This window comes from Solanum lycopersicum, chromosome 1 (assembly GCF_036512215.1).
Source record: "Solanum lycopersicum chromosome 1, SLM_r2.1".
Lineage (NCBI taxonomy): Eukaryota > Viridiplantae > Streptophyta > Magnoliopsida > Solanales > Solanaceae > Solanum > Solanum lycopersicum.
In genome coordinates, this window is record NC_090800.1 from 88,898,913 (window position 1) to 88,919,908 (window position 20,996).

The window sequence follows — 20,996 nt, forward strand, 5'->3', positions numbered from 1 at the left end:
TGTGGATCAAGGTGGCGCAGGGGGCCACTACATAACTATATTCCCAGACATGCAAACAGAGAAACACAGAGCTATCAGTTACCTTCTGAGACGACGACGCGTCTCTTAGCTCGTGATGATCAAAGGCTAGAAGTTGGAGTAGTGGTTTCTGGACAGGAAGGATCTTCAGCTTGTCTTGGAGAGGAACTGAATAACATACCAAGCTTAGTTTCAGCAGGATCATCCTCGGCAATCTGCACGCAGATGGAAGAAACAAATGGTAAAACACTTTCACATATATAGCGAGCATTTAACTTGTCTCAGCAAATATGATACATGTTCTGAATCAAATCCTTTCTTAAGTGTACAGGTCATAAAAAAATGAAAAATTTATATCTTCCTAGTCATCTCTGGCCAATTTCTTTCTTCTGATTTGCATGATAGTAAGCGCAAAATTCTTAGGGCACGTTTGGTTAGGGAACGAGTTATCCCGGATTGTTATCCCACCCTCAATGTGGAATAAAAATAACACTAAAATCCCGGTATAGCTAATTCCGGGATAAGTTATACCATGATTTTAACCCAACTAAACATGGGATAAGCTCATGCTAAAATTAAACCCAAGATTAGTTATCCCATATTCCTCTTAGCAGACGAGACCTTGGTCAAAGAAAATTATTAGATAGGTGAAATTAAGCAACCAAATCATTGTAGATGCACCTTCCCAAAAAGTAATCCTGCAGTGAATATTATACTGATTCAAAAGATTCCAACTACAAACTTCTCTTATTCTATTGATTAGAAATGGGAAAAATTTGAATCACCCCCACCCCCCAAAAAAAGGAGAGGGAAAACAGGGGAAGAATCTACAGATCCTACGCAACAAGTTTGACAGTGAGACCGAAAATTTTATCAGCATTCTCCCACTGTCCGAGTGGTTGTTTATGTTGGTGATTAATACTAAAAAGAATCATGATACTTGGATTTTCTTTTACGCAGGAAATTCTTGCCGTTTCCGATTACTGTGATGTGCCTTTCAAATTATGTAATGTCAAATCACATTCAAGATTTTACCACATAAGCTGTAGGGATGTAATTGCTTTATGATATTCTACAAGCACAATAATTGGTTTCTTTCTCATAGGCCATTAATTATAGTGTCTCCCCTAAATTTTGAGAACTAACCTCCCCTAATACAATGAACTGAAATTGACAAATTTCTGGTAATTTGGATTCAATAAAGATATAAACTGACCAGTCCAACTATACCTTAACCATAAAAATAATACTAGCTTGACCAAATTAAAATAAAAAATCTATTATATTAGTACTTTATTGTTTTATGTGCACTAACATTTACCTTTTGTTGGGAGAAGCAGATAAAGACACTTTCTGGAATCCTAATTGTGTCCCAAAAAGAAAGAGATCAAAGGTTAGACAACACATTTTGTCAACTGTTGAAAGACTCCAGAGGCAACTTTATAACATTCTACAGGAACCAGAATTTGAAAATATACGAGACCGTGGTAAAGATGTTACTCTAATTCATGCAAGGAACAAATACATTCCTCCTAATGAGATTGGTCTTGGAGCAATGCCGCTCGTATCACCAATTACTACAGAATGCTCCACGTCTATACCTCCAATGGCAGATGATAATGCCTCTTGCTCAACGAATGTTCCTGTAGAAAATCCAAATCTCTAAGTGAAGTTTGAGCTGCATGAATAAGATTCAATAGGGCAGCCCAGTGAACTAAAGCTCTCACTATGTGCGGGGGGGGGGGGGGGGGGGGATCCTGGGAAGGTTCCATTTTATTGGATGGAATTTCCATGAATTGGATATGTCAAATTCTACTTTTAGGTGCATTGAATATGTCAATCAGATGTCTATCACTCTGTACTTACCTACAAGTTTGTTAGTTTTTCTGGACCTCATTGTAGAATTACATTGTGACATCTCAAAGGGCAGTTGACTTACATATGCGTGTCATTATACCTGTACGGTCTTGCATTATACTTTGTTTCAGGATAAACAATAGTATACTGGATCATGTGGCTATGTAAAATGAAACTACTGAAAATGAGGGTCGGAAAACAATTGGATCAATCCTCGCATTCAGTGGAAAACATCTATCTGAATGTGTTCATAGTTCTTGACATTAAAAATGGACATTTTGAGAGTGAAGATGTCCACCCAAAACAACATGGACATGTCCAGTTGTCTCTTGCTTGGGTGTTCGCAATTTTCTAATTTCTTTCGCTCCAAATACAAAGTTAGTTGCTCTCTCTGTAGCACTTCCTTTCATTGCCTAAACATTCTTACTCTTTTTTTGCCAATGATACAATCTGCTAACCATGCAGCAAAATGAGCTTGTATATGCAGAACACGGGATCTTCTGTTTCGTACCATATAAGATTTATGTTTTCCCATCTAGTTCATGGGTTGTTCACATTCTTCTAGCAATTTTCTCGAATATTTAAAACAAAGTTTGGAATATCTCGAATTTTCTCTCCAAATTCAAAAGCCACACTTGCCTGCCACTCTGGGAAGCAAAAAGATACTTTTGAAATTATCTGTGGAATGGCGGAAAAGATTCTTGGAAATTCTTTCACCACCAAAATTTTCCGAACTAATTAGGAGTGACTCATTTTTTCCCACTAATATCTCAACTCCTACTCCATTCACCAATTGTTATCTATCATTAATATTTAAATATCAGTAAAACACCATACTCGTGACCCAACCCTCACCTTTCAACTGCTATCAAGTGTGAGTAAAACACGACAAATAATATTTAGACCAGTTTACCCAAAATAAAAATCCAATAAGAAGATTACTCCTTTTAAAACCCTTTTATTAAAACCAAGAAAGCAGCAAATTACTGTTACCCCAAATAGGTTTTATTCACAACCTAATAGCTGCATCCTCAAATAGAGAACTAAGCATACTCCACACCATCAAATAAACACTGAACAAAATACTACTATCAAAAGATAATTGCAGTGACATTCTTGCTAGGATGGAAATTTCTAGTTGACATATTTATATGGGTGAGTTCTTGGGTTCTCCTAATTGTCTAAAAACGAAATTATCCAGTCTTGGTACATGATCTTGGATGAGAAATAATTTCAATACAGAATCTTGAAAAAAATTTCCATTAGAATGAAAAGCGGCAAAAAAAATAAATTTGAATATTGAATCTTTTATAAATTTTCAATTAGTTGCAATATAACAATTTCAATATGTCAATGTAATGGCATTACATTACAAAAAAAAACGAGGAGGAGAAGGAAGAAAAGTTACGGCAAGAGGACTCCAAAAAGCCATGAAAATAGACGTTGGGCTCCTCATCTTCCTCAATCCTCTAACGCCAAGAAAGTTGCCAAATGGAAGACATGTATATAGATGAAGGCTTTAAAAACACGCATGGGCTAATGATACTACACTTATTTATTTACTTATCCAATATTTCATTAGTTTTAGAATGGTTTAATTATTTATTTGTTAGGATTTTGAGCTTATGTTATACTAATAATTAATACATCACTAGTAAAACTATATGGGCTTCGTGCGAGAATTTAATATCACAGAATATATAAAATAATACTTAAAATTTTACCTAAAAGATTAATAATGTAAAGAAAAATGAAAATTATTACATCTTATAATTTATCCTTAATAACATATAAGAATAAACTAAAAATTGCAAAATATATACCTTGATCTATAACATAAGCAATGGTATCATGTAGCCACTCAACATGAGTAACGTACACAAATATTTAATTGTGAAGAAGAAGGGCTTCAGAATTTTTGTTGTTTTGAAATGAGAGAAATATCTCTATTTATAGTCAACATATGGTAGTATGAACAATTATTTATTCATTTATTGTGCTTTATCAGAAAGGTTACAACTATTTGGAAAAGTTTTAACCCTTTAGAAGGGTCACAATCTTTTATAAAAGATACAACTTTTCATAAAAGTCACAATTTTTCATTTAAGTCACAAGATTTCATAAAGTCACAACTTTTCATAAAAATCGCAACTCTTCATCAAAGTCGTAACTTCTCATAAAAATCACAACTTTTCGCAAATATCTCAACTTTCCATGAAACGCAAGACTAATTTTGTAAGTAAATAAATAAATTAAAAGTGAATTCTGATTTGTGGTGACGCCACGTATGCGGGCATAAGGTTCTATTATACATATATATATATATGTGTGTTAAAAGTAACTTTTTAATTGTATCAATAAAATCACTCAACTTTTTATTTGTATCAATAAAATCACTGAAATAAATTTATTGTTACAAAAATATTAACATGAAAAAATAATTTTTTTATATGAAATTCATAAATTAAAGATAGTGGAGATTCATGCTACAAATTAACAAAAAATTAGTGTTATTTTCAACTAGAAAAAGCGTAAGTGTTCACTGGAACTGTGATTCAGGCTACAGAGATTGGAAGAGGTAGAAGCAAACATTGAATTTTTGGTCGCGGACGATGACATTGAATTTTGATATCTCTCAACACATTTGACAAATCATTTGAAAACATGTCTATTTAAATCATTTTTTTATTGATTAAAAAAAATAAGGTAAACCTTTGCCTCTTTTCTGGAATTCATTACACCAGTCATGTCATTTCTTTAAAGTGTTCCATTATTACTGAAGCTTCTTGTTTTAGCACTACTCGACAACTTTTTTCCTTTGTAGCTCCACCGTATAGTTAGCTCATGTTGAAACTTTAAAAGATAATTCAAAATTGTGTTTGAAAAATAATTTATGAAATTTGAAAAATAATATTAAGTAATATTATAAAAGTATTTTTCATAAAAATCTCTTAATGAATTTTCTTTAATTTTATTTTATTTAATACATGGGTTCAGGTTAACATGGCGTTAAAAAATAATTTACTTTGTCATGTCATAAAAAAAAATTGATTAAGTGATTTTATTGATATAAATAACAATTTTGTTTCCTGATAATCAAACAAACGTGGTTTGTTCTTTTTAAAATCCTTTCTTATCAGGGCAACATTGCCTTAATATAATTGAGCCTTTCCAAACAGCACAGTACAGTGGTTTTTTAGAGCACCGGAATATCAGAAATGAAGGAGCCAAAGTTTTAAAGAATATTTCCTAGGAAATAGCCAGCTCTAAGTTAATACTTGTATCTTCTTAATTTAATTCACAAGTTGAGGCATACTTACCAAATGAGAAATTTATCCAATTATCAGTCAGGGAGCCACCAGTATGGACTTCAACTCTCACCTGCAGAGTAATAATGTGACCGTCAAATATTTAGGCAAAACGGTCAATTTGATTGTTGTACTAGTGCAAGGGGAAATGGACGTAAAAGAGCATTATTGGAAATAAATTGAATGTAGTAGTTCTTTTCTGGGTGTAAAAAAGCATTATTGGAAAGAAATTGAAGTTTAATAACAAATATATCATAATTTATCCAATTAGTGACGGAGCAACCTGTATGGACTTCAACTCTCACCTGCACAGTAGTAATGAGACACTCATTATATATTTAGGCAAAATGGTCGATTTGATTATTGTACTAGTCCAAGGGGAAATGGATGTAAAAAAACATTATTGGAAATAAATAGAATGCAGTAGTTCTTTTCTTGATGTAAAATATCATTATTGGAAAGAAATTGAAGTTAATGACAAATCTATCAATATTCATCTATTTCCATAAAAGGACAAGCTATAGTCTACCAAATTCTTAGTTGTCTATATATACTGTGACCCATCACCTCACTCTAGACATTTTAGATTTTGAGAGAAAATCGAACTCTAAAGGTTAGTAGCAGCAAATTCAACCTTATTTAAACTGAATTATTCATAATCAGATCTTATGGGTAGACGAGGTCCATGTCTCCATTGTGGCATCAAGAGTAAGTTTTATACACTGCCTACATCCCATCTTTTATCTTTGTCAATAATCTCATGCTTTACAGGATACTTGATTAGGTTAATTATGCTTAAGAATTATGTACCAGATGTTCAGCCAATGAATTTTGAAGACTCACATGCATAAACACGAAATACCCAAATTTCCCTAAAATGGTGCATCTGTTACAAAATAAAACATAGAGTACATTACTTTTTTCATCGCTCGAGCCAAATGTTTATTAATTTTCAGTACATCTGCCATTAGTCTAAAAGGAACTCAGGTCATTTAGGAGAAATTGTGGATTTGGCACCCAATCCCTACCATTCATGCACATTTAGTTCCCAATTATTTAATCTTTTGAAAACCATCGCCCTTACTGTCTAGATAATGAACCCCCCAAAACACCACTCTTCACCACTCCATAGGGTTTTTACACGCACCGCAAGCATGAACAACCCCTTACCAATACAACAATGTAGGTCTAACCACCACTTTATGGAACATACCTACGACAACACATTTTTATTGCAAAGTACCCCCGGATGCATGCCTTCAATTTACCCACCTTACTCCAATATGATGTGCGACATCAAAAGCCTCTAATTATGGACCCAAGATACTTGAAGTTTCCTAGTCATTCCTCACTTCAACGTGTTTCTTAAGTGTTACCTTATTGAAGTTACACACAAAATACGTTGTTTTAGTTTTGCTTAACCTAAAAACTTTATTCTGTAAGATCTGTCCCAGACTTTCCAGTTTTTCGTTATCTCCACCCCATGTCTTGTTATTCTATACTATGTCATCTGTGAATGGCAAAAAACAGAATACCCTTCATTAAATATATCGTGTCAATTCATCCATCACTAAGGCAAAAGGGAACAGACTAAGGGTCGATCTCTAGTGCAAACCCCATCATTATTGAAAAGTGTTCCAAGCCTCCTCCCAATAATATTATATGTTGGCACCCACGCTACAAAAAGCCTCAATGGTGCACTTAATTAAATATTTGGTTATTTACTGAGAGGACCTAGAATCACTTCCTACTCAATACATCTTTTCCTTCTTTTTTTAGTGGTGCACCCATGTTCTAGAAATCCTAGATTCGTTTTTCTAAATATGATTTTTCCTTAAAAGATTGTGCAGCCCGTTATTGTTGCTTGCTTGATTACTTATTTCCTTAATCTGATATCGCGTTCTTAAATTTATTGCTGCGCGTTTATAAATATTACTGCATTTTTTGGTTCCTGCTTAAAACAATATCTTTTCTATAGTTTATTTCTTCTATTTATTATCGTCATTGTATTGTGTGACTGTCAAAGTTTATGGGTTGCCCATTTTTTGTTGTTTATTGCACACTTGATTACTCTATAACTGGCGTTAGTGGCATCGGGGTTTGATGTAGTTTATGGTCATGTACTTGATTTGCAGCAGGGGCGGGGGGCCGAGGTGGTGAGGGTACCAAGGGAGATCCTAGGTTGAGAGTGGGGTCTTGAAACATAGGGACATTGACAAGGAAATCAATACAGTTAGTGAAGATTCTTATAAAGAGGAAGATCAATAAAGCTTCTGTACAGGAAACCAAACAGGTAGGAACCAAGGTCAGGGATATGTGCAGCAAACAGGTTTGGACGAGGAGGTAAAAAAAAACTTCTTTATTCTGGTAGGAGTAAGACTAGGTTGTGATAGTTATCCCACGTGTTGAGAAACTAATTATTTGAGGGGGATTTTAGAAGTCGCATAGGGACCACTTCGAGAGAATATGATGATGTACAAGGCACTTTCGGCTTTAGGGATAGAAAATGAGGAGTTTTCTTTTGAACTTCGTGAAAGCTATCGAGATGATCATAGCTTAATCCAGTTTATAGAAGAGGGAGGATCTTTTGTAGTGTGGTGGCTAAGACTCGGACAGATTCTTCATCAGAAAATGTGAGAGAGGTTTATGCAATGACTGGATCTTACTGCCCAACATAAGTTCATGGTTATGGCTAACTTCAACTTTCTGGTATGGCTCCTTAACATAGTGATGAAAATGTGAGTAAAGTAACAGTTGAAGAATCCTTAAGGTCAATGCATATTTCACACAAGGAAATTTCCTCTTGTTTTTAATATTATACATACTCTAGTTTCATGACTCTTCCATTCTCCTGCAATAAATTCTCTACCATTTTTTATAGAAAATCTTTATTGTCAATGATCATTGTGTTTTAGTGTAAACACTAATTAACTTTGAACTCAAACAGAAACCTCCCATTGGAGACCTGGGCCACCTGAAAAACCTGTGCTCTGCAATGCTTGTGGAATAAGGTGGTGCATTAGGGGGACACTGCAAAACTATATTCCCAGACATGCAAATAGGGAAACACAGAGCATGCAGATGGAAGAAACAAATGGTAAAATACTTTCACATATATAGTGAGCAGTTAACTTGTCTCAGCAAATATGATACATGTCCTGAATCAAATCCTTTCTTAAGCGTACAGGTTAAAAAAATGGAAAAAAAATATCTTCCTACTCAATTTCTAGCCAATATTTCTCTTCTGTTTTGCATGATCGTAAGCCCAAAACTCTTGGGGCACGTTTGGTTGGGGAACAAGTGATCCCGGGAATGTTATCCCACCTTCAATGTGGGATAAAAATAAAACTACAATCACGGTATAGCTAATTCCGGGATAAGTCATACCATGATTTATCCTAACTAAACATGGGATAAGCTCATCCTAAAATTAATCCCAAGATTAGTTATCCAATATCCCTCGTACCAAAGGAGAACTTAGTCAAAGAAAATTATGAGATAGAAATTAGGAAACCAAATCATTGTAGATGAACCTTCCCAAAAAGGGGAAGAATCTAAAGATCCGACACAACAAATTTAACGGTGAGATAGAAAATTTTATCATCATTCTCCCATTGTCCTATGTTCGTATCTAACACTCAAAAGAATCACTTACACCATGAGCTCTAAGGCAACTTGATAAGCATGTATCAAGATTCACCACATTTGGATTTATTTTTTACGCAGGAAATTCTTGCCTTTTTCTGATTACTGTGATGTGTCTTTCAAATTATGCAATGTCAATCACATTCAAGACTGTACCATAAAAAACTTAGGGATGTAATTACTACGTGATACTCTACAAGCACAATCTTTGGTTTCTTTCTTGCTCATAGGCCATTAATTCTAGTGTCTCCTCTAAATTTGAGAACTAACTTTCCTTTTAACAATGAGGTGAAATTAAAATATTTCAGGTGATTTGGATTTTCAATAAAGATATGAATTGACCATCCAACTATACCTTAACCTTGCAAATAATACTAGCTTGACCAAAATAAAAATAAAAACTAATGTATATTAACCTTAATGTTTTATGTGCACTAACATTTACCTTTTGTTGGGAGAAGCAGATAAAGACACTTTCTGGAATCCTAACTGTGTCCCAAAAAGAAAGAGATCAAAGCTTAGACAACACATTTTGTCAACTGTCGAAAGACTCCAGAGGCAACTTTATAACATTCTACAGGAACCAGAATTTGAAAATATACGAGACCGTGGTAAAGATGTTACTCTAATTCATGCAAGGAACAAATACATCCCTCCTAATGAGATTGGTCTTGGAGCAATGCCGCTCGTGTCACCAACTACCACAGAATGCTCGACGTCTCTACCACCAATAGCCAAAGATAACGCCTCTGACTCAATGAATGCTCCTGTAGAAAATCCAAATCGATAAGTGAATTTTGAGATACGTGCATAAGATTCAACAGGGAAGCTCGATGCACTAAGCTACCCTATGTGCAGGGTCTGGGGATGGTTCGGTTTTACTGGATGGAATTTCCATTAATTATATATGTCAAATTCTACTTTTTAGGTGCATCTAATAAGTCAATTCCGATGTCTATCACTGTGTGCTTACCTAAAAGTTTGTTAGTTTTTCTGGACCTCATTGTACAATTACATTGTGACATCTCAAAGGGAATTTGACTGACATATGTGTGTCATTATAACTGTACTGTCTTGCATTATACTTTGTTTCAGGATAAACAATAATATACTAGATCATGTGGCTATGCAAAATGAAACTACTGGAAATGAGGGTGGAAAAACAATTGGATCAATCCTCGCATTAAGTGAAAAAACATATCTCTGAATGTGTCCATAGTTCTTGACATTATTAGTGGACATTTTGAGGGTGAAGATCTCCACCCGAAAAAACATGGACATGTCCAGTTGTCTCTTGCTAGGGCGTTCGCAAATTTCTAATTTCTTTCGCTCCAAAGGCAAAGTTAGTTGCTCTTTCTGTAGCACTTCCTTTTATTGCCTAAACATTCTAACTCTTTGTTTTTCCAATGATACAATCTGCTAACCATGCAGCAAATTGAGTTTGTATATGAAGAACACAGGATCTTCTGTTTCGTACCATATAAGAATTATGTTCTCCCATCTAGTTCATGGGTTTGCTCATATTCTTCTAGAAATTTTCTGGAGTATTCGAAACAAAGATTGGAATATCTGAAATAGAATTAGTCATTTTTCCCTCCAAATTCAAAAGCCACTCTTTCCTGCCACTCTGGGAAGCAAAAAGATACTTAGGTTAGCTGTGGAGTGGCAGAAAAGATTATTCTAAATTCTTTCACCATCAAATTTTTCTGAACTACTTAGAAGTAACTCATTTTTTCCAATAAAAAGATTACTCCTTTTAAAACCCCTTTTTTTCTAACCAAGAAAGCAGCAAATGATTGTGATCCCCAAATAGTTTTTATTCACAACCTAATAGCTGCATCCTCAAAACAAAGAACTAAGAATACTCTACACCATCAAATAAACACTGAACAAAATACTACTATCAAAAGATTATTGCAGTGACATTTTTGCTAGGATGGAAATTTCTAGTTGACATATTTATATGGGTGATTTCTTGGGTTCTCCTAAATTGTCTAAAAACAAAATTGTGATACTAAATCTATCAGTCATTAGAACTAAATCACTATATTATTTTACAGAAAAGATTAATAATGTAAAGAAAAATGAAAATTATTACATCTTATAATTTATCCTTAATAACATATAACAATAAATTAATAATTGCAAAAATATATACCGTGATCTATATCATAAGGAATGGTGTCACATAGCCAATCAACATGAGTTACGTACACAAATATTTAATTGTGAAGAAGAAGGGCTCCAGAATTTTTGTTGTTTTGAACGGAGAGAAATCTCTCTATTTATAGTCAAAATATGGTAGTATGAAGAAATATTTATTCATTTATTGTGCCTTATCAGAATGGTTACAACTATTTGGAAATTTTTAACCCTTCAAAATGGTCACAATATTTAATAAAAGTGACAACTTTTCATGAAAGTCGCAACTCTACATTAAAGTCGTAACTTTTCATGAAAATCACAACTTTTCGTAAATATCTCAACTTTTCATGAAAGGCAAGACTAATTTGTAAAAAGATAAACTAAAAGTGAATTATGGTTTCTGATGACTCCATGTAGGCGGACCTAAGGTTCTATTATATATATATATATATATATATGTGGGGGGGGGGGGGGAGGGGTGTGTGTGTGTGTGTGTGTGCGCGCTAAAAGTAACTTTTTATTTGTATCAATAAAATCACTCAACTTTTTATTTGTATCAATAAAACCACTCAAATAAATTTATTATTAAAAAAATATTAACATGATAAAATAAATTATTTTTTTATATGGAATTCATAAATAAAAGATAATGGAGATTCATGCTACAAATTAACAATTAATTAGTGTTATTTTCTACTAGAAAAAGCACAAATGTTTGGTGGAATTATGTTTCAGGCTACAGAGATTGGTAGCGGTAGAAGCAAACACTGAATTTTTGGCCGGCGGACAGTGACATTGGGTTTTGATTTCTCTTGACACATTTGACAAATCATTTGAACATGTTTATTTTAGGGAAAAGGCTCATTTATGTATTCCGTTACAAGTTTGGCTCATTTATGCCATTGCTGTTAAAGGAAAGGCTCATCCATGCCATTTTTTTAACTCCGATTTTGCAAAACCATTTTTTACACACCAAACAAGGTTTTACACTTTTGTATTGGTGTTTTTGGATCAAATGTATATTTTTTGCTTGTTTTTCTTTAAAACACCAAGAACACATGAAGAACATAAACAACGCCCAAATTTTCAACATCTTCAATTCTTCATGAAATCAACTCAAATTTCGGCTACAACATTAATTACTTTTTTAAAAAAAAAATTCTAACATCATTTGCAGAATTCAAAAAAAATTAATCCATATTTTAAAAATATATATTCCAAAAACGAAAATCAGTCTCAAAATTTCAAAATTTTCCTTGATTCTTATTTTTGTAGTTTTTTACATTAGATCTTTGTTGACCAGTGTTTTTTGAGTTTATGTTCAAAATTTCTAATGATTTGAAGTTGTGAAGAATCTACCATTAAAGAATGTTGAAGTTTTGAAACTTTGAGGAAATTTCAATTGGGTCTTGTTGAGTTAAGTTGAATTTGAGCTCAAAAGAAATCGAGTTTTGATATCTAGCTTGGAGCGAAACTACTCTTGAAATTTGAGGCGATTCGTGAAGAATTGAATAAATTTGAAATTTGGGAATTGTTAATGTTCTTATGTGTTCTTAGTGTTCTAATGAATGTAGAAGCAAAAAGTATACATTTGATCCAAAAACACTAATAGGAAGTGTTAAACCTTGTTTGTTATGTAAAAAGTGGTTTTACAAAACTGGAGTTAAAAAACTGGCATGGATGAGCCTTTTTTTTAACAACAATGGCATAAATTAGCCAAACTTTTAACGGATGGCGTAAATGAGCTTTTTCTGGAAGTCTGATGGCATGTTTGAGCCTTTCCCCTTTATGTTATTCATTTTTTTATTGATTAAAAAGAATAAGGCAAACCTTTGCTTCTTTTCTAGAATTCATTACACAGTCATTTCTTTAAAGTGTTACATTATTACCGAACCTTCTTGGTTTAGCACTACTCGACAGTTTTTTCCTTTGTAACTCCACCGTATAGTGAGCTTATGTTGAAACTTGAAAATAATAATTCAAAGTTGTGTTTGAAAAATAATTTCTGAAATTTGAAAAATAATATAAAGTAATATCATAAAAGTATTTTTCATAAAAATCTCTTAATGAATTAAATAAATCGAATTAGTAGTTCTTTTCTTGATGTATTAAATAATTATTAGTGACACAGCAATTTGAATGGACTTCAACTCGCGAGGCTAGCCCAACCCGACCCTTGTAATAAGTGGGGTTAGATTTAATTTTTTTGGCCCATTTAGGAACGAGGCTTTTTAGCCTACACCATTTGGCTCGTTGGCCACAGAGGCTCAGCCTGCAAGCCTCAGAGGCCAGCCATGGGCTATTAATTTTTAAAATATATTTTAATATATTTTTAATAGTGTTTTACTTGTAAAGATTTTATCAATAAATATTTTGAAAACTAAAAAATTAGGCCTTCTGCAATATCATATTGTATGGTGAATTGTAAAAGAACTTTTGAAGGAAACTGTATCACACGTTGATTCAAATGTGATTGATGGTGGAAGAGGAAGCGGAAAGGGGCGTAGTCATAAAACTTTAATTAATGGGTCATGTAATATGTAGCAATTTAGATTTGCTAAGTATTTTGGTTGTCTTGCGTTGCTGGAAATCTTTTAAACCAGCTAGTTTTTTGTGGGAGAAATGGTGGAATGATCAACATTTATCCGCCAAATCTTACGTTGGCTATTATATATTTATGTAACTATTCACCGAAGTGTGATTCATAAATGTATTTTTATAAGTATTCACCAAAGTATCTGATTTATAAGTGAATTTTTGTATGAATTGATGTCGTATTCATAGACGTCAACATTCGATACTATTTCTAAGAAAGTAACATTGTTTATTTTTTGGTTGAAGGGTCAACCCGTCCCAAGTCGTGGCCCGTTTAGGGATGGTTAGGCTGCTATTTTATAGGCCCTTTAATTAAAAGTGTCAGCCCACCCCAACCCATTTAACTCTCTAGCCCGTTAGGGTTGGTTTGGTTGGGTTGGGCCAGCCATTTTGACAGCTCTACCCTCATATATATAGGCAAAATGGTCGATTTGATTATTGTACTAGTGCAAGGGGAAATAGATGTAAAAAAGCATTATTGGAAATAAATAGAATGTTGTAGTTCTTTTCTTGATGTAAAAAAGCATTAATGGAAAGAAATTGAAGTTAATGACAAATCTATCATAATTCATCTATTTCCATAAAAGGACAAGATGTAGTCTACCAAATTCTTAGTTGTCTGTATATACTGTGATCCATCACCTCACTCTAGACATTTTAGATTTTGAGAGCAAATCAAACTCTAAAGGATAGCAGCAGCAAATTCAACATGATTTGAACTGAATAATGCATAATCAGATCTTATGGGTAGACGAGGTCCATGTCTCCTTTGTGGCATTAAGAGTAAGTTCTATACACCGCCTATATCCCATCTTTTATCTTTATCAATAATCTCATGCTTTACGGGATACTTGATTAGGTTATGCTTAAGAATTATGTACCAGATGGGTTCAGCAAATGAATTTTGAAGACTCATATGCATAAACACTAAATACTTCCAATAAAATGGTGCATATGTTAAAAAATGAAACATAGAGTACATAACTTTTTTCATTGCTCGAGCCAAATGTTTATAAATTTTCAGTACATCTGCTATTAGTCTGAAAGGAACTGAGGTCATTAAGGATAAATTGTGGATTTGGTCCCCAATCCCTACCACCCATGCACATCTAGTTCCCAATTATTTAATCTTTTGAAAACCATTGTCCTAACTTTCTAGATGATGTACCCCCAAAACACCACTCTTCACCACTCACTAGGATTTTTACACGCACCACAAGCATGAACAACCCCTTACCACATACAACAATGTAGGTCTAACCATCACTTTATGGAACATACCTTTAAGCCATGGCAACACATTTTTATCACAAAGTACCCCGGGATGAATGCCTTCAATTTACCCACCCTACTCCAATATGATGTGCGACATCATAAGCCTCTAATTAAGGACCCAAGATACTTGAAGCTTCCTCTTGTGGTCTTGAATAGGATTTGTGAGTCATTCCTCACTTCCACCTCTTCTTCAAGTTACGTCATTGAAGTTACACACGAAAGACGTTGTTTTAGCTTTGTTTAACCTAAAAACTTTATTCTGTAAGATCTGTCCCAGAACTTCCAGTTTTTCGTTTAACTCCACCCCATGTCTTGTTATTCTATACTATGTCATCTGTGAATGGCAAAAACCAGAATACCCTTCATTGAATATATCGTGTCAATTCATCCATCACTAAGGCAAAAGGGAGCAGGCTAAGGGTCGATCTCTAGTGCAACCCCATCATAACCGAAAAGTGCTCCAAGCCTCCTCCCAATAATATTAGATGTTGGCAGCCACACTACAAAAAGTCTCAATGTGCACTTAATTAAATATTTGGTTATTTACTTAGAGGACCTAGAATCACTTCCTACTCACTACATTTTTTCCTTCTTTTATTAGGGGTGCACCCATGTTCTAGAAATCCTAGATTCGTTTTCTAAATATTATTTTTCCTTAAAAGATTGTGCAGCCCGTTATTGTTGCTTGCTTGTTTACTGATTTCCTTAATCTGATATCGCGTTCTTCAATTTATTGCTGCTGTTTCTTTTTTTTCTACTTTGAACAATATCTTTTCTGTAGTTTATTTCTTGTATTTATTATCGTCATTGTATTGTGTGACTGTCAATGTTAAAGGGTTGCCCATAATTTGTTGCTTATTGCACACTTGATTACTCTATAACTGGCGTTAATGGCTTTAGGGTTTGATGTAGTTTATGGTCATGTACTTGATTGGCAGTGGGGGCAGGGGCCGGGGTGGTGAGGGTACCAAGGGAGATCCTAGGTTGAGAGTTGGGTGTTGAAACATAGGGACATTGACAAGGAAATCGATACAGTTAGTGAAGATTCCTATAAAGAGGAAGATCAATAAAGCTTGTGTACAAGAAACCAAATGGGTAGGAACCAAGGTCAGGGATGTAGATGGATTTAAGTTATGGTACTAAAGAAGATTCAGGAGTAGAAATAGAGTAAGTTAAGCTTTTAGTAGACAAGGAACTTAAGGAGCAAGAGGTAGAAATTAGGAGGGTGAATCATAAGTTAATGTTCATTAAGCTAGTTTTGGTAGGAATATGTGCAGCAAACATGTTTGGACGAGGAGGTCAAAAAAAACTTCTTTGTTCTGGGAGGAGTAAGACTAGGTTGTCTGAGTTATTCTGCGTGCTGAGAAACTAATTTTATGAGGGGATTTAGAAGTCATATAGGGACCACTTCGGGAGGATATGATGATATGTACAAGGAACTTTTGGCTTTAGGGATAGAAAATGAGGAGTTTTCTTTTAAACTTCGTGAAAGCTATCGAGGATCATAGCTGATTCCAGTTTCTAGAAGAGGGAGGATCTTTTGTAGTGTGCTGGCTAAGACTCGGACAGATTCTTCGTCAGAAAATGTGATAGAGGTTTATGCAATAACTGGATCTTACGGATCAACATAAGCTCATGGTTATGGCTAACTTCAACTTTCTTGTATGGTTCCTTAACATAGTGATGAAAATATGAGTAAAGAAACAGTTGAAGCATCCTTAAGGTGTCAATGCATGTTTCACACAAGGAAATTTCCTCTTGTTTCTAATATTATACATACTCTAGTTTCATGACACTTCCATTCTCATGGAATACATTCAATACCTTTTTACAGTAGATCTTCATTGTCAATGAACATTGTGCTTTAGTTTGTGACCAGTACGAATTGTATTCATATTTATCCCAGATTAACCACTAAGTAATTTTGAACTCAAAAACAGGATCCCGCCAGTGGAGACCTGGGCCACCTGAAAAACCAGTGCTATGCAATGCATGTGGATCAAGGTGGCGCAGGGGTCACTACATAACTATATTCCCAGACATACAAACAGAGAAACACAAAGCTATCAGTTACCTTCTGAGACGACGACGCGTCTCTTAGCTCGTGATGACCAAAGGCTAGAAGTTGGAGTAGTGGTTTCTGGACCGGAGGGATCTTCAGCTTGTCTTGGAGAGGAACAGAATAACATACCAAGCTTAGTTTCAGCGGGATCATCCTCGGTCATCTGCATGCAGATGGAAGAAACAAATGGTAAAATACTTTTACATATATAGTGAGCACTTAACTTGTCTTAGCAAATATGTACATGTTCTGAATCAAATACTTTCTTAAGCGTACAGGTTATAAAAAATGGATAACTAATATCTTCCTACTCAATTTCTGGCCAATATTTCTCTTCTGTTTTGCATGATAGTAAGCGCAAAACTCTTAGTGCACGTTTGGTTGGGGAACGAGTTATCCCGGATTGTTATCCCACCCTCAATGTGGGATAAAAATAACACTAATATCCCGGTATAGCTAATTCTGGGATGAGCTATACCATGATTTAAACCCAACTAAACATGGAATAAGTTCATCCTAAAATTAATCCCAAGATTAGTTATACCATATTCCTCGTACCAAGTGAGACCTTAGTCAAAGAAAATTATGAGATAGGTGAAATTAGGCCAATCATTGTAGATGAACCTTCCCAAAAAGTAATCCTGTAGTGCATATTATTCTGATTCAAAATATTTCAACCACAAACTTCTCTTATTCCATTGATTAGAAATGATAAATTCGAATCACCCCCACCACACAAAAAAAAGGAGTAGAGAACAGGGGAAGAATCTACAGATCCTACACAACAAATTTAAGAGTGAGATAGAAAATTTTATGTTGGTGACTAATACTCGAAAGAATCATGATACTTGGATTTATTTTTACGCAGGAAATTCTTGCCGTTTTCAGATTATTGTGATGTGCATTTCAAATTACGTAATGTTAAATCACATTCAAGATTTTACCATATAAGTCGTAGGGATGAAATTACTATTTGATACTCTACAAGCATAATCTTTGGTTTCTTTCTTGCTCGTAGGCCATTAATTATAGTGTCTCCCCTAAATTTGAGAATTAACTTCCCTTTATACAATGAACTGTAATTGACAAATTTCTGGTAAATTGGATTCAATAAAGATATAAACTGACCAGTCCAACTATACTTAACCATACAAATAATACTAGCTTGACCAAAACAAATAAAAAATCTATTGTATTAGTACTTTATTGTTTTATGTGCACTACTAACGTTTACCTTTATTGGAAGAAGCAGATAAAGATACTTTCTGAAATCCTAATAGTGTGCCAAAAAGAAAGAGATCAAAGCTTAGACAACGCGTTTTGTCGCCTGTGGAAAGACTCCAGAGGCAACTTTATAACATTACAGGAACCAGAATTTGAAAATATACGAGATGGTGGTGAAGATGTCCACCCAAAACAACAAGGACATGTCCAGTTGTCTTTTGCTTGGGTGTTCGCAATTTTCTAATTTCTTTCGCTCCAAATGCAAAATTAGTTGCTCTCTCTGTAGCACTTCCTTTTATTCCCTAAGCATTCTTACTCTCTGTTTTTCCAATGATACAATCTGCTAACCATGCAGCAAATTGAGTTTGTATATGTAGAACACGGGATCTTCTGTTTCGTACCATAAAAGAATTATGTTTTCCCATCTAGTTCATGGGTTTGCACATATTCTTCTAAAAATTTTCAGGAATATTCGAAACGAAGTTTGGAATATCTCAAATTTTCTCTCCAAATTCAAAAGCCACACTTGCCTGCCACTCTGGGAAGCAAAAAGATACTTTTGAAATTATCTGTGCAATGGCGGAAAAGATTCTTGGAAATTCTTTCACCATCAAATTTTCCAAACTAACTAGGAGTGACTCGTTTTTTCCTACTAATATCTCAACTCCTACTCCATTCACCAATTGTTATCTATCATTAATATTCAAAACATCAGTAAAATACCATACTCGTGCCCCAACCCTCACCTTTCAACTGCTATCAAGTGTGAGTAAAACACGACAAATAATATTTAGACCAGTTTACCCAAAATAAAAATCCAATAAGAAGATTACTCCTTTTAGAACCCTTTTTTTAAAACCAAGAAAGCAGCAAATTACTGTTAACCCAAATAGTTTTTATCCACAACCTAATAGCTGCATCCTCAAATAAAGAACTAAGCATACTCCACACTATCAAATAAACACTAAACAAAATACTACTATCAAAAGATAATTGCAGTGACATTCTTGCTAGGACGGAAATTTCCAGTTGACATATTTATATGGGCGAGTTCTTGGGTTCTCCAAAATTGTCTACAAACAAAATTCTCCAGTCTTGGATGCTGAATCTTGGATAAGAAATAATTTCAATACAGAATGTTGAATAAAGTTCCCATTGAATTGAAAAGGGGAAAAAAATATATTTGAATCTTGAATCTTTGATAAATTTTCAATTAGTTGCAATAACAATTTCAATATGTCAATGTAATGGCATTACATTGCAAACAAACAAAAAAACGAGGAGGAGAAAGAAGAGAGTTACAAGAGGACTCCAAAAAGCCATGAAAATAAACGTTGGGCTCCTCATCTTCCTCAATCCCTCTAATGCCAAGAAAGTTGCCAAATGGAAGACATGTATATAGATGAAGTCTTAAAAAACACGCATGGGCTAATATATCTAATTTATTTACTTAGACAATATTTAATTAGTTATAGCTTATATGATTTAGTTCTTTATTTGTTAGGATTTTGAGCTTATGTTAGAGTAAGAATTAGTACATCACTAGTAAAACCATATGCGCTTTGTGCGAGAAATTAATATCACGAAATACATAAAATAATATTTAAAATCTATCAGACATTAGAAGTAAATCACTATATTATTTTACATAAAAGATTAATAATGTAAAGAAAAATGAAAATTAATACATCTAATTTATCCTTAATAATATACAAGAATAAATTAATGATTACAAAATTTTATACCATGATGTATAACATAAGCAATGATACCACATAACCACTCAACATGAGTAACGTACACAAATATTTAGTTGTGAAGAAAAAGAAGAGTTTCAGAATTTTTGTTGTGTTGAAATGAGAGTAGATCTCTCTTATTATAGACAACACTAGTATGAACAAATATTTATTATGCTTTATCAAAAAGGTTACATTTATTAGAAAAGTTTTAACCCTTCATAATTGTAAAAATCTTTCATAAAAGTCACAACTTTTTATAGAAGTCGCAATTCTTCATTAAAATGGCAACATTTCATAAAAGTCGCAACTCTTCATTAAAGCCTTAATTTTTCATAAAAATCACAATTTTAGTAAATATCTCAACTTTTCATGAAAGGCAAGGCTAATTTTATAAATAATTTAATTAAAACTAAATTTTAATTTGTAATGGCGCCACATAAACGGACCTAAGATTCTGTCATATATATATATAATTAAAAGTAAATTTTAATTTGGGATATCTTAATTTGTGATGGCTCCACATAAACGGACCTAAGATTCTATCATATATATATATATATATATATATATATATATATATATATATGATATTTAGTATTATACGATATGATGCATAACTAATCATAAAATATTATTAATACACTCTATTCTATATTCTTATACAATTTATCAGTTAAGCCGATCCATTTTTAGGCCGACGAACATCAAACTAGGGTTTTGGGAGTGAATGGGTTTGCGGGTTTGGGTTATATTTTTGGGCGTGGATATTATGTATTTGGGTGGGGTTTTTTATTAAAAAAATCAGGTGGGCTTTTAAATTTTGGTAGAAATTTCATCAAGGTGGAATCAACAGATAGAATTAAGATACGTCTATCACTATTAGTATGAATGGTATGAACTCCAAAATTTGGACAATAAGGACATTGATGTACTAAAAATATAACAAAGGGTATAGGCAAACCAATTTCAACAATTCAGGGGTGTATTTCAATTTTTCCCGTTTATCAAACCACCTTTATTATTGTTTAAAAATTATAAGGGACATTTCATGCGGATAAATAATTTTACTATGATAAAGTTTGAATAAATTATTTTAAAAGGATTAGTATTTCTAGATAAAACTATGGA

At 33.6% G+C, this 20,996-nt stretch overlaps 1 protein-coding gene across 27 annotated transcripts in view; it reads right to left on the reverse strand.

Moving 5' to 3' along the window:
• The window catches only part of LOC104645291 (uncharacterized), a 68,680-nt gene that overhangs the window by 19,988 nt on the left and 27,696 nt on the right, over nt 1-20,996 (reverse strand). For all 27 annotated transcript variants that reach the window (XM_069292914.1, XM_069292909.1, XM_069292913.1 and 24 more), the window contains 5 exons: nt 16,918-17,068; nt 5,196-5,256; nt 1,620-1,661; nt 1,340-1,379; nt 83-233 (listed from right to left, as the gene is read on the reverse strand). In XM_069292914.1, the coding sequence (XP_069149015.1) occupies nt 83-233; nt 1,340-1,379; nt 1,620-1,661; nt 5,196-5,256; nt 16,918-17,058 (435 nt within the window). In that variant the 5' untranslated portion in view covers nt 17,059-17,068. The remainder of the gene's footprint in view (nt 1-82; nt 234-1,339; nt 1,380-1,619; nt 1,662-5,195; nt 5,257-16,917; nt 17,069-20,996) is intronic.